At 50.4% G+C, this 12838-nt stretch overlaps 1 protein-coding gene across 3 annotated transcripts in view; it reads right to left on the minus strand.

Annotated features, from left to right (window-relative positions):
- Positions 1–2161, minus strand: part of LOC138288415 (butyrophilin subfamily 2 member A2-like) — a 163877-nt gene extending 161716 nt beyond the window's left edge. For all 3 annotated transcript variants that reach the window (XM_069229975.1, XM_069229974.1, XM_069229976.1), the window contains exon 1: positions 2029–2161. In XM_069229975.1, the coding sequence (XP_069086076.1) occupies positions 2029–2098 (70 nt within the window). In that variant the 5' untranslated portion in view covers positions 2099–2161. The remainder of the gene's footprint in view (positions 1–2028) is intronic.
- Positions 2162–12838: the final 10677 nt, after the last annotated feature.

Genomic DNA, 12838 nt, shown 5'->3' on the forward strand with positions numbered 1-12838 from the left:
AGTTTAAGTTTGCCTTAGTGAAAAAGTTCAAAGGGTGCCAATGTTCACCACAACCTCTCAATGTGTACTAGTGTCTGATATTTCTTTTTAGTGAGCACCAAGAATGAGTCATTATTTCATTGGGTTCAACATTGCCTCGTGATGTGTGCTGATGCTGACCATTGCCTCTTGGTGTGTGTCAATGCCGACTATTGCATCTCATTTTTTGCCAATAATGACCATTGCCTCTAAGTGTGTGCTGATGCTGGCCAGTGCCTCTCACTGTGTGCCAATGCTGACCATTGCCTTTCAGTGTGTGCCAATGCTGACCATTGCCGCTCAGTGTCTGCCGATGCTCACCATTGCCTTTCAGTGTGTGCCAATAATGGCCATTGCCGCTCAGTCTATGTCAATGCTGACCACTGCCTCTCAGTGTGTGCCAATGCTGACCACTGCCTCTCAGTGTGTGCCAATGCTGACCATTGCCGCTCAGTGTGTGCCGATGCTGACCATTGCCTTTCAGTGTGTGCCAATGCTGACCATTGCCGCTCAGTGTGTGCCAATGCTGACCATTACCGCTCAGTGTGTGCCGATGCTGACCATTGCCTCTCAGTGTGTGCCAAGCAGACCGTTGACTCTTAATATGTGTCAATGCTGACCATTGCCTTTCAGTGTGCCAATGCTGACCATTGTCTCTCAGTGTGTGCCAATGCTGGTCATTGCCTCTCAGTGGTTGTGAAGAATAACCCACTGTCTTGTTGTGTGTCCAGTCTGATCACTGATTGTCAGTGGTTTTATATCAAATTGACTTGCACATGTATCTTTCCAAATCATCATCGACCAATATATCACCAAGGTAAACATACACAGGGAAGTATAGATTTACTACTCTAACCCCACAGCTGCATACCTTCACGATATGATGCTAACCAGTATTGTGGAGTTGATACGTTTGCAGATTAATATTAAAAACTATATTTTGTGGTAGCACGCCAGTGTCAGCCAGTGCAGTTACAAGTCATTACCTCCCAGTGTGCACGAACACTGGCCAGTTACTCCTGTGTGTGTCACAATAACTCAGTAATGTCACAGGACACCAGCTCAGGACTGTGACTGCCAAAGCTGGGACCATGCCAATGTCATCTGGTACCAAGATAGGATAGTTACACTCAAGTCCAGATGTACTTACACTTTCTCCCGTTGCAAACTGACCAATATGATAGTTTGGGATTGAGTTTCCACTGGAAAAGTTACTTTGTGCTGGAAAGGGCTTCCTCCCTCAGTTAAAAAAACTCCTAGTGCAGCTTTGCTTCACTTTGCATCACTTTGTACTTGGGGCATTCTTGGGGTGTTAGTGGGATGGATCAGCACAAACACCCATATTTTGGATGAAAAGCTGAATCTACGAAGATATCCAGACCAGGCTTTGCATCTTAGCTAATGCTTCCTTGAAGCAAGTGTTAACAAGGGGAAATGTTTTTATTTCTAGGGTGCTGCAGGACACAGCACACGTCCTAATAATAGGGATCCTTTTGAGCTTGTCTAAGTATAGGACTTTACGCTGGAAGGATATGCTTTAAGTACAAATCCTAAGCTATACAGCACACTCTCAACTTTGCACCATAGTGCAAGGCCGTCCATTGGGCGATGGCAGCAGGCCAGTCTTATCAGAAATGTCCCTGCAAGGTTCTTCCCTTCTCCCCTGCGCAGCACAGTGCAGCAAATCTGTCTGCTGCGTTGCGTGTCCTACTTTTATGTGTGATTACTTCACTTGCCCTGCACTGACCGTGTACATTTACTCTGGCCAGACTGCATCAGGCACACTATTAGATAAAAGAGGGGTTTCTTCAGCCTCCCGTCCAGACCATTTAACACTAACCATATGAGGTCTACTCACCTCTGTCCTGCAAGACTGCATCAGAAGTACCTGTAGATTAGGTCTACTCACCTCTCTCCTGTGAGGCTGCATCAGAAGTACCTGTAGATGAGGTCTAATCACCTCTCTCCTGTGAGGCTGCATCAAAGTACCTGTAGATGAGGTCTACTCACCTCTCTCCTGTGAGGCCGCATCAGAAGTACCCGTAGTTTGATTCATTCTCTGAGCTCTCCTCAATGCCATTGGAGCCTCCACAGATGCTCAGGATACTGAGAGGTGCAGGAAGCAGTGAGAGGGGCCCTAGTATGAGCTGCATCTCTTGAGCCGCTAGGGAGGGGTCTATATAACAGATATAGGAAACTCCACTTAGAAAGTGCTGATGGCAGCATTGTGCAATCTGTGTGTGAGGGTTGGAGGATGCGGGTGCAGATAAGAGTCTATAATAATCTCCATGTCTCACTCCTATAGAATGTCTGCATGTGGTGGGACTCTAGACAACTCTCTAATATAACCCAGGTGTCAATGTGCACTCTGTCTCAGTGTGTGTCTGTGTGTGTGTGTGTAAGAGAGAGAGAGAGCTTGCAAGTGTGTGTGTCTGTACATGTGTGTGTGTGTGTTTGTGTGTAGGCATGCGTGTTTGAGTGTGTAGTAGACAGTTTGCATGTGTGAGAGTGTGTGTGTCAGCAAGAGCATGCATGTGAGTACGTGTGTGTGTGTGTGAGAGAGATCATGCATAGATGTGAGTGTGTGACAGAGAGCATGCATGTGTGAGAGTGTGTGTGTGCGAGAGCATGCATGTGTGTGAATTTGGTTTGAGTGTCGGTGTGTGTGTGAGAGATCATGCATGAGTGTGTGTGTGTGGTAGAGCATGCATGTATGTGAGTCTGTGTGTGTGTGTGTGTGTATGTGAGATCATGCATGTGTGTGAATGTGTGACAGACAGCATGTCTGTGTGAGAGTGTGTGTGTGTGCGAGAGCATGCATGTGTGTGAGTTTGGTTTGAGTGTGGGTGTGTGTGTGGGAGAGCATGCATGCATGTGAGTCTGTGGGTGTGTGCGTGTGTGTGAGCTCATGGGTGTGTGTGAGTATGTGACAGAGAGCATGCCTGTGTGAGAGTGTGTGTGGGCGAGAGAGAGAGGGGAGAAGATGGCAAGACTGGTGATCATTGAAACTCTTTGTGCCACTGCTACCAAGCTGCTCTGATGAGCTCCAACTCGGGTGAAATACGTCTGGGGTTGCTTGTGCCACGGTTCAGAGGTGACCCATCTGGTGGTTTGGTCTAGACTGTTCCTGTGGGATCAAGGATGATTTGCATATACCTGTCCCTGTATATAATCTAATATGCACACATCCTCTGGTATAACAATTGATTAAAGAAATCAGGTCCCAATATATTGCTCAGACATTCTTCTTTATTACATTTTTTATGAGCATCACTTCAGCCAAAGCCAACACGTGTTTCATCTGGAGTACGTTGCCCACGACTTCCTGAGGGCTTTTACAGGCTGTAAACAATATATAACATATGATATTTTGTATGTAGCGTCCAATAAAACAAAATAATTTGAATCCAAAAATGTAAATATTTTAAAGTTTGAAATTTAAGAATTTTCTAGTTATAACCAACGTGTAATAAAGTGCTATGGAACTAGTAATATTATAATTGTTGGTGACAGTCATTTACAATAGTTATTAGAGTAATACAAATACTTGTTTATACTGTTTAGATGAACTCAATTTGGTAAGATTTTTTGTATTTATTAGATTAGATTAAGTTAAATCACCTCAGTGCCATCGTTACCCCATTAAATGTGCATTCAATGTGTATATTTGCATGCAGAATCCATGCAGTGCACCCTACTAATTCATTGGTGTATTCTATAATTACCTCTCAACTATTTCACTTGAATATTAGTTTATCTTCTGATCTGTATCTCGTTCTGCTTTATGGTATAATGTGTAGTTTGTGAAAAGCTGTTACTTAGTTTGCAGTGGCTTCCAGCTTCACCTATACCAAACCAGTCAATACAATATGGATTACAATGTATAATTTTGTAGCGTAAGCCCTCTTAGTAATTAAATAATCAGAGCGTTTTTTATTAAACTCGCTCACCTCTCTATTAATCCAATTGTTCCGTATACGGAACATAAGTTTCATCCCATTTGTAATATTAACCTAAATAAAAGAGGCAACATATTCCTGGATTCAATTCCAATATGAGAAAGCGCTTTTACAAAAACCCTGATATCGGAACGAGTTTTCCATTTGCTCACCTGAGTAAAAGAGTAGATTGTCACGTTTTCCGGGGCGGATTCACCGTGGATAAAAACAACGGCGGAAACAGCTTATGCTATGGGAAAATGCTCACCTGAACACATCCCAAAAAGAACGACGACTCCATGGAGCCGGAACTCCAAATACTACCTGCCCTTGTCTTTCTGCTCGTTTACGACCAACAGCGACGTAGGCGCAGAAGATACCGGTGAGTACTGCATCTACGACACGGGGGCGGGGGGAGGCAAAAGTCAGGGGGACACCCACCAAACACCCCCACCCTTGCACATTACAACATACACACCAATGCAGTCACAAAGATCACATTAACAACCCACAATCCCCCCGGAAGAATGCAAAGACAAAGCGAATTGCGGCCAAACATTGTAATGTGCCAATTTACATGTCATACAAAAATATACATATATATATCTCTAAATCACTCATAATTATATATACAATACAAGAAGTAGTGAAGATTTGTACACAACAATGTCCGTGCACCAACAGTCCAAAAATGCATGGGTGAGGCCCACAATAGATACCTGACCAAAATCTGAGAGAACACTGCCGGGGCATCAGATAGAAACACTACAGGCACCTCAGGGGGAAGAGAAGGGGGGGCACCTCAGCCGGATGACTGCAAAGCCAGATCCACGACGTGGCTCCATGCCCATTGGTGTATCCTGGGGAGTGCAAAGCCACCGTCTCTCAAGTCTCTACAGTGGGTGGTTTGCTCACTGTGCCATTCTGGGGAGTGCAAAGCCACAGTCTCTCAAGTCTCTACAGTGGGTGGATTGCCCACTGTACCATCCTGGGGAGTGCAAAGCCACAGTCTCTCAAGTCTTTACAGTGGGTGGTTTTCCCACTGTACCATCCTGGGGAGTGCAAAGCCACAGTCTCACAAGTCTCTACAGTGGGTGGTTTGCCCACTGTACCATCCTGGGGAGTGTGAAGCCACAGTCTCTCAAGTCTCTACAGTGGGTGGGCTGCCCACTGTACCATCCTGGGGAGTGCAAAGCCACAGTCTCTCAAGTCTCTACAGTGGGTGGGCTGCCCACTGTACCATCCTGGGGAGTGCAAAGCCACAGTCTCTCAAGTCTCTACAGTGGGTGGTTTGCCACTCTATCATTAGCCAGCGGGGCTGTGGCATCCTGGCCCCTCCTGGGCTGTGACTCTGGCGGTGGTCTCCTGACCAGTAACGATACTTGGGCCCTCCTGGGCTGTGACTCTGGCGGTGGTCTCCTGACCAGTAACAATACTTGGGCCCTCCTGGGCACTGACTCCGGCGGTGGTCTCCTGACCAGTAACGATACTTGGGCCCTCCTGGGCTGTGACTCCGGCGGTGGTCTCCTGACCAGTAACGATACTTGGGCCCACCTGGGCACTGACTAGTAACGATACTTGGGCCCTCCTGGGCTGTGACTCCGGCGGTGGTCTCCTGACCAGTAACGATACTTGGGCCCTCCTGGGCTGTGACTCCGGCGGTGGTCTCCTGACCAGTAACGATACTTGGGCCCTCCTGGGCTGTGACTCTGGCGGTGGGCTCTGGACCAGTGATGACGGTGCTGGCGGTTGTGTCTGGACCGCCAGAAATGATGGTGCACTTCTCCGCCGTGACACTCACAACAGGCTGGGGAGACTTTTTCTGGACCTTCCCCACCTTCTTAGGAGTTACAGCTGACTCACCAATCACCTTCGATCCCATTTCACTTGTTGTCCCACCAGGAGTCTTGACACGGTCTGTAGGAAAGTACCATCTTGCCTGGCATGTTACCCCCATTTTTCACTGTATATATGTTGTTTTAGTTGTATGTGTCACTGGGACCCTGGTAACCCAGGGCCCCAGTGCTCATAAGTGTGCCTGAATGTGTTACCTGTGTAGTGACTAACTGTCTCACTGAGGCTCTGCTAATCAGAACCTCAGTGGTTATGCTCTCTCATTTCTTTCCAAATTGTCACTAACAGGCTAGTGACCATTTTTACCAATTTACATTGGCTTACTGGAACACCCTTATAATTCCCTAGTATATGGTACTGAGGTACCCAGGGTATTGGGGTTCCAGGAGATCCCTATGGGCTGCAGCATTTCTTTTGCCACCCATAGGGAGCTCTGACAATTCTTACACAGGCCTGCCACTGCAGCCTGAGTGAAATAACGTCCACGTTATTTCACAGCCATTTTACACTGCACTTAAGTAACTTATAAGTCACCTATATGTCTAACCTTTACCTGGTAAAGGTTAGGTGCAAAGTTACTTAGTGTGAGGGCACCCTGGCACTAGCCAAGGTGCCCCCACATTGTTCAGAGCCAATTCCCTGAACTTTGTGAGTGCGGGGACACCATTACACGCGTGCACTACATATAGGTCACTACCTATATGTAGCTTCACAATGGTAACTCCGAATATGGCCATGTAACATGTCTATGATCATGGAATTGCCCCCTCTATGCCATCCTGGCATAGTTGGCACAATCCCATGATCCCAGTGGTCTGTAGCACAGACCCTGGTACTGCCAAACTGCCCTTCCTGGGGTTTCACTGCAGCTGCTGCTGCTGCCAACCCCTCAGACAGGCATCTGCCCTCCTGGGGTCCTCCAGGCCTGGCCCAGGATGGCAGAATAAAGAACTTCCTCTGAGAGAGGGTGTGACACCCTCTCCCTTTGGAAAATGGTGTGAAGGCAGGGGAGGAGTAGCCTCCCCCAGCCTCTGGAAATGCTTTCTTGGGCACAGATGTGCCCAGTTCTGCATAAGCCAGTCTACACCGGTTCAGGGACCCCTTAGCCCCTGCTCTGGCGCGAAACTGGACAAAGGAAAGGGGAGTGACCACTCCCCTGACCTGCACCTCCCCTGGGAGGTGTCCAGAGCTCCTCCAGTGTGCTCCAGACCTCTGCCATCTTGGAAACAGAGGTGCTGCTGGCACACTGGACTGCTCTGAGTGGCCAGTGCCACCAGGTGACGTCAGAGACTCCTGCTGATAGGCTCCTTCAGGTGTTAGTAGCCTATCCTCTCTCCTAGGTAGCCAAACCCTCTTTTCTGGCTATTTAGGGTCTCTGTCTCTGGGGAAACTTTAGATAACGAATGCAAGAGCTCATCCGAGTTCCTCTGCATCTCCCTCTTCACCTTCTGATAAGGAAACGACTGCTGACCGCGCTGGAAGCCTGCAAACCTGCAACATAGTAGCAAAGACGACTACTGCAACTCTGTAACGCTGATCCTGCCGCCTTCTCGACTGTTTTCCTGCTTGTGCATGCTGTGGGGGTAGCCTGCCTCCTCTCTGCACCAGAAGGTCCGAAGAAATCTCCCGTGGGTCGACGGAATCTTCCCCCTGCAACCGCAGGCACCAAAAAGCTGCATTACCGGTCCCTTGGGTCTCCTCTCAGCACGACGAGCGAGGTCCCTCGAATCCAGCGACTCTGTCCAAGTGACCCCCACAGTCCAGTGACTCTTCAGTCCAAGTTTGGTGGAGGTAAGTCCTTGCCTCACCTCGCTGGGCTGCATTGCTGGGAACCGCGACTTTGCAGCTACTCCGGCCCCTGTGCACTTCCGGCGGAAATCCTTTGTGCACAGCCAAGCCTGGGTCCACGGCACTCTAACCTGCATTGCACGACTTTCTAAGTTGGTCTCTGGCGACGTGGGACTCCTTTGTGCAACTGCGGCGAGCACCGTTTCACGCATCCTTGTAGTGCCTGTTTCTGGCACTTCTCCGGGTGCTACCTGCTTCAGTGAGGGCTCTTTGTCTTGCTCGACGTCTCCTCTCTCTTCAGGTCCAATTTGCGACCTCCTGGTCCCTCCTGGGCCCCAGCAGCGTCCAAAAACGCCAAACGCATGATTTGCGCCTAGCAAGGCTTGTTGGCGTCCTTTCGGCGGGACTCTCCAAGGCACGACTCTCCAAGGCAAGAGGGATCCGTCCACCAAAGGGGAAGTCTCTAGCCCTTTTCGTTCCTGCAGAAACCTCAGCTTCTTCTGTCCAGTAGAAGCTTCTTTGCACCCGCAGCTGGCATTTCCTGGGCATCTGCCCATCTCCGACTTGCTTGTGACTTTTGGACTTGGTCCCCTTGTTCCACAGGTACCCTAGATTGGAAATCCACAGTTGTTGCATTGCTGGTTTGTGTCTTTCCTGCATTATTCCTCTAACACGACTTCTTTGTCCTTAGGGGAACTTTAGTGCACTTTGCACTCACTTTTCAGGGTCTTGGGGAGGGTTATTTTGCTAACTCTCACTATTTTCTAATAGTCCCAGCGACCCTCTACAAGGTCACATAGGTTTGGGGTCCATTCGTGGTTCGCATTCCACTTTTGGAGTATATGGTTTGTGTTGCCCCCATCCCTATGTTTCCCCATTGCATCCTATTGTAACTATACATTGTTTGCACTGTTTTCTAAGACTATACTGCATATTTTTGCTATTGTGTATATATATCTTGTGTATATTTCCTATCCTCTCACTGAGGGTACACTCTAAGATACTTTGGCATATTGTCATAAAAATAAAGTACCTTTATTTTTAGTATAACTGTGTATTGTGTTTTCTTATGATATTGTGCATATGACACTAAGTGGTACTGTAGTAGCTTCACACGTCTCCTAGTTCAGCCTAAGCTGCTCTGCTAAGCTACCATTATCTATCAGCCTAAGCTGCTAGACACCCTATACACTAATAAGGGATAACTGGGCCTGGTGCAAGGTGCAAGTACCCCTTGGTACTCACTACAAGCCAGTCCAGCCTCCTACACGGTCCCATCGTCCACTCCCCAATTTCAGAGCCTTTACAGGGGGTGGGCTGCCAGTGCCTTGGCTCCGGGTCCTACTGCCTGCCCTGGTGGACGGTGCACTCCAAAAACCTGGAACATGCACCACTGGTACTGGAGGCTTTTTGGCTGAGGCACTACGACTGGACTGATGAATTGGAGGGGGGGGTGGGGGCAAAAAGGTCGATTTGACATAGGGACAGTTTCTGACGGACACTGGGATGGGTAGCTGGAGGGGGTCTGGGAGTGGAGGAAGAGGAGGTGGTTGTAGAAGGTGTCACTTTAGGTGTTTTGGGTGCAGGTGCAGGTTTTGGAGGCTGTCGTGAGGTGGATGGATGTTGGGTGAGTGATTGCCGGCGTTTTTGTACTTTGGGAGGGGGCGTCACAGACACACTGGGAGAGGACACAGGGGACGTGTAAATGGCAGTGGAGGTGGTGAGTGCAGGTGAGCGCCTTGTGGTGCTGGGTGTCCTGGTGCGAGGCCTAGTGCTTGTAGATGTGGTGCATGCAGGTGTGTGTGTAGACGAGACAGGGAGGAAGGAGGGAGAAGAGGAGGAGGGGGACACAGTGGAGGCAGTGGATGTTGCTGTGTCTGTATGGGTGTGATGCTTGTGTGAGTGCCTGTGGTGTGTGTGGTGCCTATGTTTGCTTGAGCTACTTTTGGGTGTTGACTTATGTGCATGCCGGTCTGTAGGTGTGCTTGGGATGGGCTGGGGTACAGGGGATTGGGTCTGGGTGGAGGAAGCTGGAAATGGGAGGCTGGACACAGGGACAATGGCTGCCATCAGTGCTGAGGCCAGAGATTGCAGGGTTCGTTGAAGGGCAGCCTGACCAGAATGAATGCCCTCCAGGAATGCATTACTGTGTTGCAACTCTCGTTCTACACCCTGGATGGCATTCACAATGGTAGACTGCCCAACAGTGAGTGACCTGAGGAGGTCAATGGCCCCCTCACTGAGGGCAGCAGGGGTGACTGGGGCAGGGCCTGAGGTGCCTGGGGCGAAGGTGATGCCCACCCTCCTAGGTGAGCGGGCACGGGGCGAACGCTGAGGGGCTGCCGAGAGGGCGGTGCAGGTAGGGGAGGTGGCGGCTGTACCTGTAGTAGTAGGGCGCACAGATGGTGCCGCCACCACAGGGGAGCTCCCATCGGCGGACGAGTCCGTGTTGCTGGTTGGTGATCCGGTGGCCGACGTGAAGCTCCCCTCGCCCTCCGTCCCACTGGTGCATTCAGAGTCTGTGGTGTGGCCCTCCATGGCCATGTGGGATGCATCTCCCTCGTGCTGCGGTGCCACTGTACCTCCGCCTGATGATGCTGTTGCACAAAAGAACAGGGAGAGCAGGAAAGGGGGAGGGGGGACAGAAGTATGACAGGTTGAGTGCATGGCATACCGCGACCGTTGGCGGACAATACAGACACATCAGCCCCCTGCATTACGCCGTGCTCCTGGCCTCTGCACATGCAATTTCTGGGATATGGCCTACATGGCAATGTTAGAAATCTGCGCACATGGATGGCAAAGGGGCAACTATGCCTCAACTTGCCACTCTTCTGAGCTTGGGTAGAGTGCCACATGGCCTACATTACGGAGGGGCCTTACCTACCTAACTCGCCCTGGCCTAGGGACACACACAGCCCACCTCCCCCACCCAGACCCCTCCACTGCACGCAAAGTCCGCTGAATGAGAGTGTACTCACCCCCTTGTGTCTGCTGTGATGTCCTCAAGCGCCCATCCAACTCCGGGTAGGCCACCGCCAGGATCCGGAACATCAGGGGGGTCATGGTGCGACGGGCACCCCTCCCACGTTGGGAGGCCATCCCCAGCTGAGCCTCCGCCGTCTTCTTGCTGCAGCGGTGAATGTCCTCCTATCTCTTACGGCAGTGGGTGCCCCGTCTCTGGTGGGCCCCCAGGGTCCGGACTTCCTTGGCGATGGCACGCCAAATGTCCCTCTTCTGGTGGGCGCTGGCCTACATGACATGCACAAGGAAAGAGGAACAGTCATTACCAACTGCACCGTCAATGTGAGTGGCCCCCTCCCTACTCTGGCCATGTGGCCCATTCATTCACATGCATTAATGTTCTATGAACTCTGCCCCCTTCCCTCTTCCACCCAGCCCTGTCCACCCAGGCCTAGCCCATACAACGTGCTCCCTGTGTACTAACCTGTTGGTCTGGAGGACCGTAGAGTAGCATGTACTGGGGGAGGACCCCATCCACAAGTTTCTCCAACTCCTGTGCAGTGAAGGCAGGGGCCCTTTCCCCAGACGCAGCAGCCATCGTCGCTTCCAGACCGAGGTCACAGCAGCACTAGCAGTGTAGGTCCTCTCCTGTCGAAGATCAGGTATCTAGTGATTGAACAGATAGAAATTGGCGGTGACATCCACGGCGGTGACGTCCGCGGCATTGTGCATCATCACCGCCGGCGCACCTGTTCATTGGCTCCTGGGACCCATAGGGTCCAATGTTAACCAATGCAGCATTGCGCTGCGGTCTACGACCGCCTACCGCGACGGTGTGCAACGCCAGCGCTGTTACCCCACAATCCCATTGTCCCAGTTTAGAGGTCAGGCAGCCGCCATTTCAGGGGCCCACATGGCTTCATTTACTACTGCGTCACACATACCGAGGCCTACACTCAAAACATATCCAGGAAGGGTGAATTGTCTGGTGTAGTCTTGTGTGTGACTGTGGGTACATACCTGGAGGAATAGTGACTGTTTCTTCACTGTTGTCCTTCTTAGGCACCGTCAGCTGGGACATATGGGACGATGAAGGAATCCGCCGGTGTACCGACCGCTGATGTACCTGTTGACAATGGAAGAGAGACATTTAATCGTCACCTACCGTTTGAGCGTGCCACAATCCAGCAACTATGTACCCAGTTGGAGCCAGACCTGATGTCACCAATCCGCCATCCGACTGGAATCCCCCCTGACGTGCAGGTGCTGTCAGTGTTCCATTTCCTTGCAAGTGGGTCATTTCAGACAACAGTGGCCATGGTATCAGGGATGTCCCAGCCTATGTTTTCCAACGTGTTGTCCAGAGTGTTGTCTGCCCTGCTGAAACACGTAAGGAGATACATCAATTTCCCTGAGGTGGAGGATTTGCCTACAGTGAAAGGTGACTTCTATGCCCTTGGACATATCCCCAACGTCATAGGTGCCATTGATGGGACCCATGTAGCTCTGGTCCCCCCCGCAGGAGTGAACAGGTGTACAGGAACAGGAAGAGTTATCATTCCATGAATGTCCAGATATTCTGTTTGGCAGACCAGTACATCTCCCAGGTAAATGCTATGTTCCCTGGCTCTGTGCATGACGCCTACATCCTGCGGAATAGCAGCATCCCTGATATGATGGCTCAACTCCAGAGGCACCGTGTATGGCTATTGGGGGACTCTGATTACCCCAACCTTTCCTGGCTACTGACCCCAGTGAGGAATCCCAGGACCAGGGCAGAGGAACGCTACAATGAGGCACATGGGCGGACTAGGAGGGTTATCGAACACACTTTCGGCCTCCTGAAGGCCAGGTTCAGGTGCCTCCATATGACAGGTGGGTCCCTATTCTACTCACCGAAGAAGGTGTGCGACATCATCATCGCCTGCTCCATGCTCCATAATTTGGCATTGCGATGCCAGGTGCCTATTCTCCAGGAGGATGATCCAGATGATGGTGTTGTAGCAGCTGTGGAGCCTGTGGAGTCTGTGGACAGTGATGAAGATGAAGCTGAGGAAGAAGAAAACGACAACAGGGAGTCAGTCATACAGCAATATTTCCAGTGAAACAGAGGTGAGTACATTTTCAGGTTTCACATTATATTAACTTTCACACGTCTACCTCTATCCTGTACCGACATTTCACTCACTATTTGTTAACTGAGTTGTCCCCTTCCATTTCAGTTTCACAAATGTGGTAACCTACGTGTCAACTGCTTGCATCCTTGAAGGGCTTGT

The sequence above is a fragment of the Pleurodeles waltl genome, chromosome 4_1, assembly GCF_031143425.1.
Source record: "Pleurodeles waltl isolate 20211129_DDA chromosome 4_1, aPleWal1.hap1.20221129, whole genome shotgun sequence".
NCBI lineage: Eukaryota > Metazoa > Chordata > Amphibia > Caudata > Salamandridae > Pleurodeles > Pleurodeles waltl.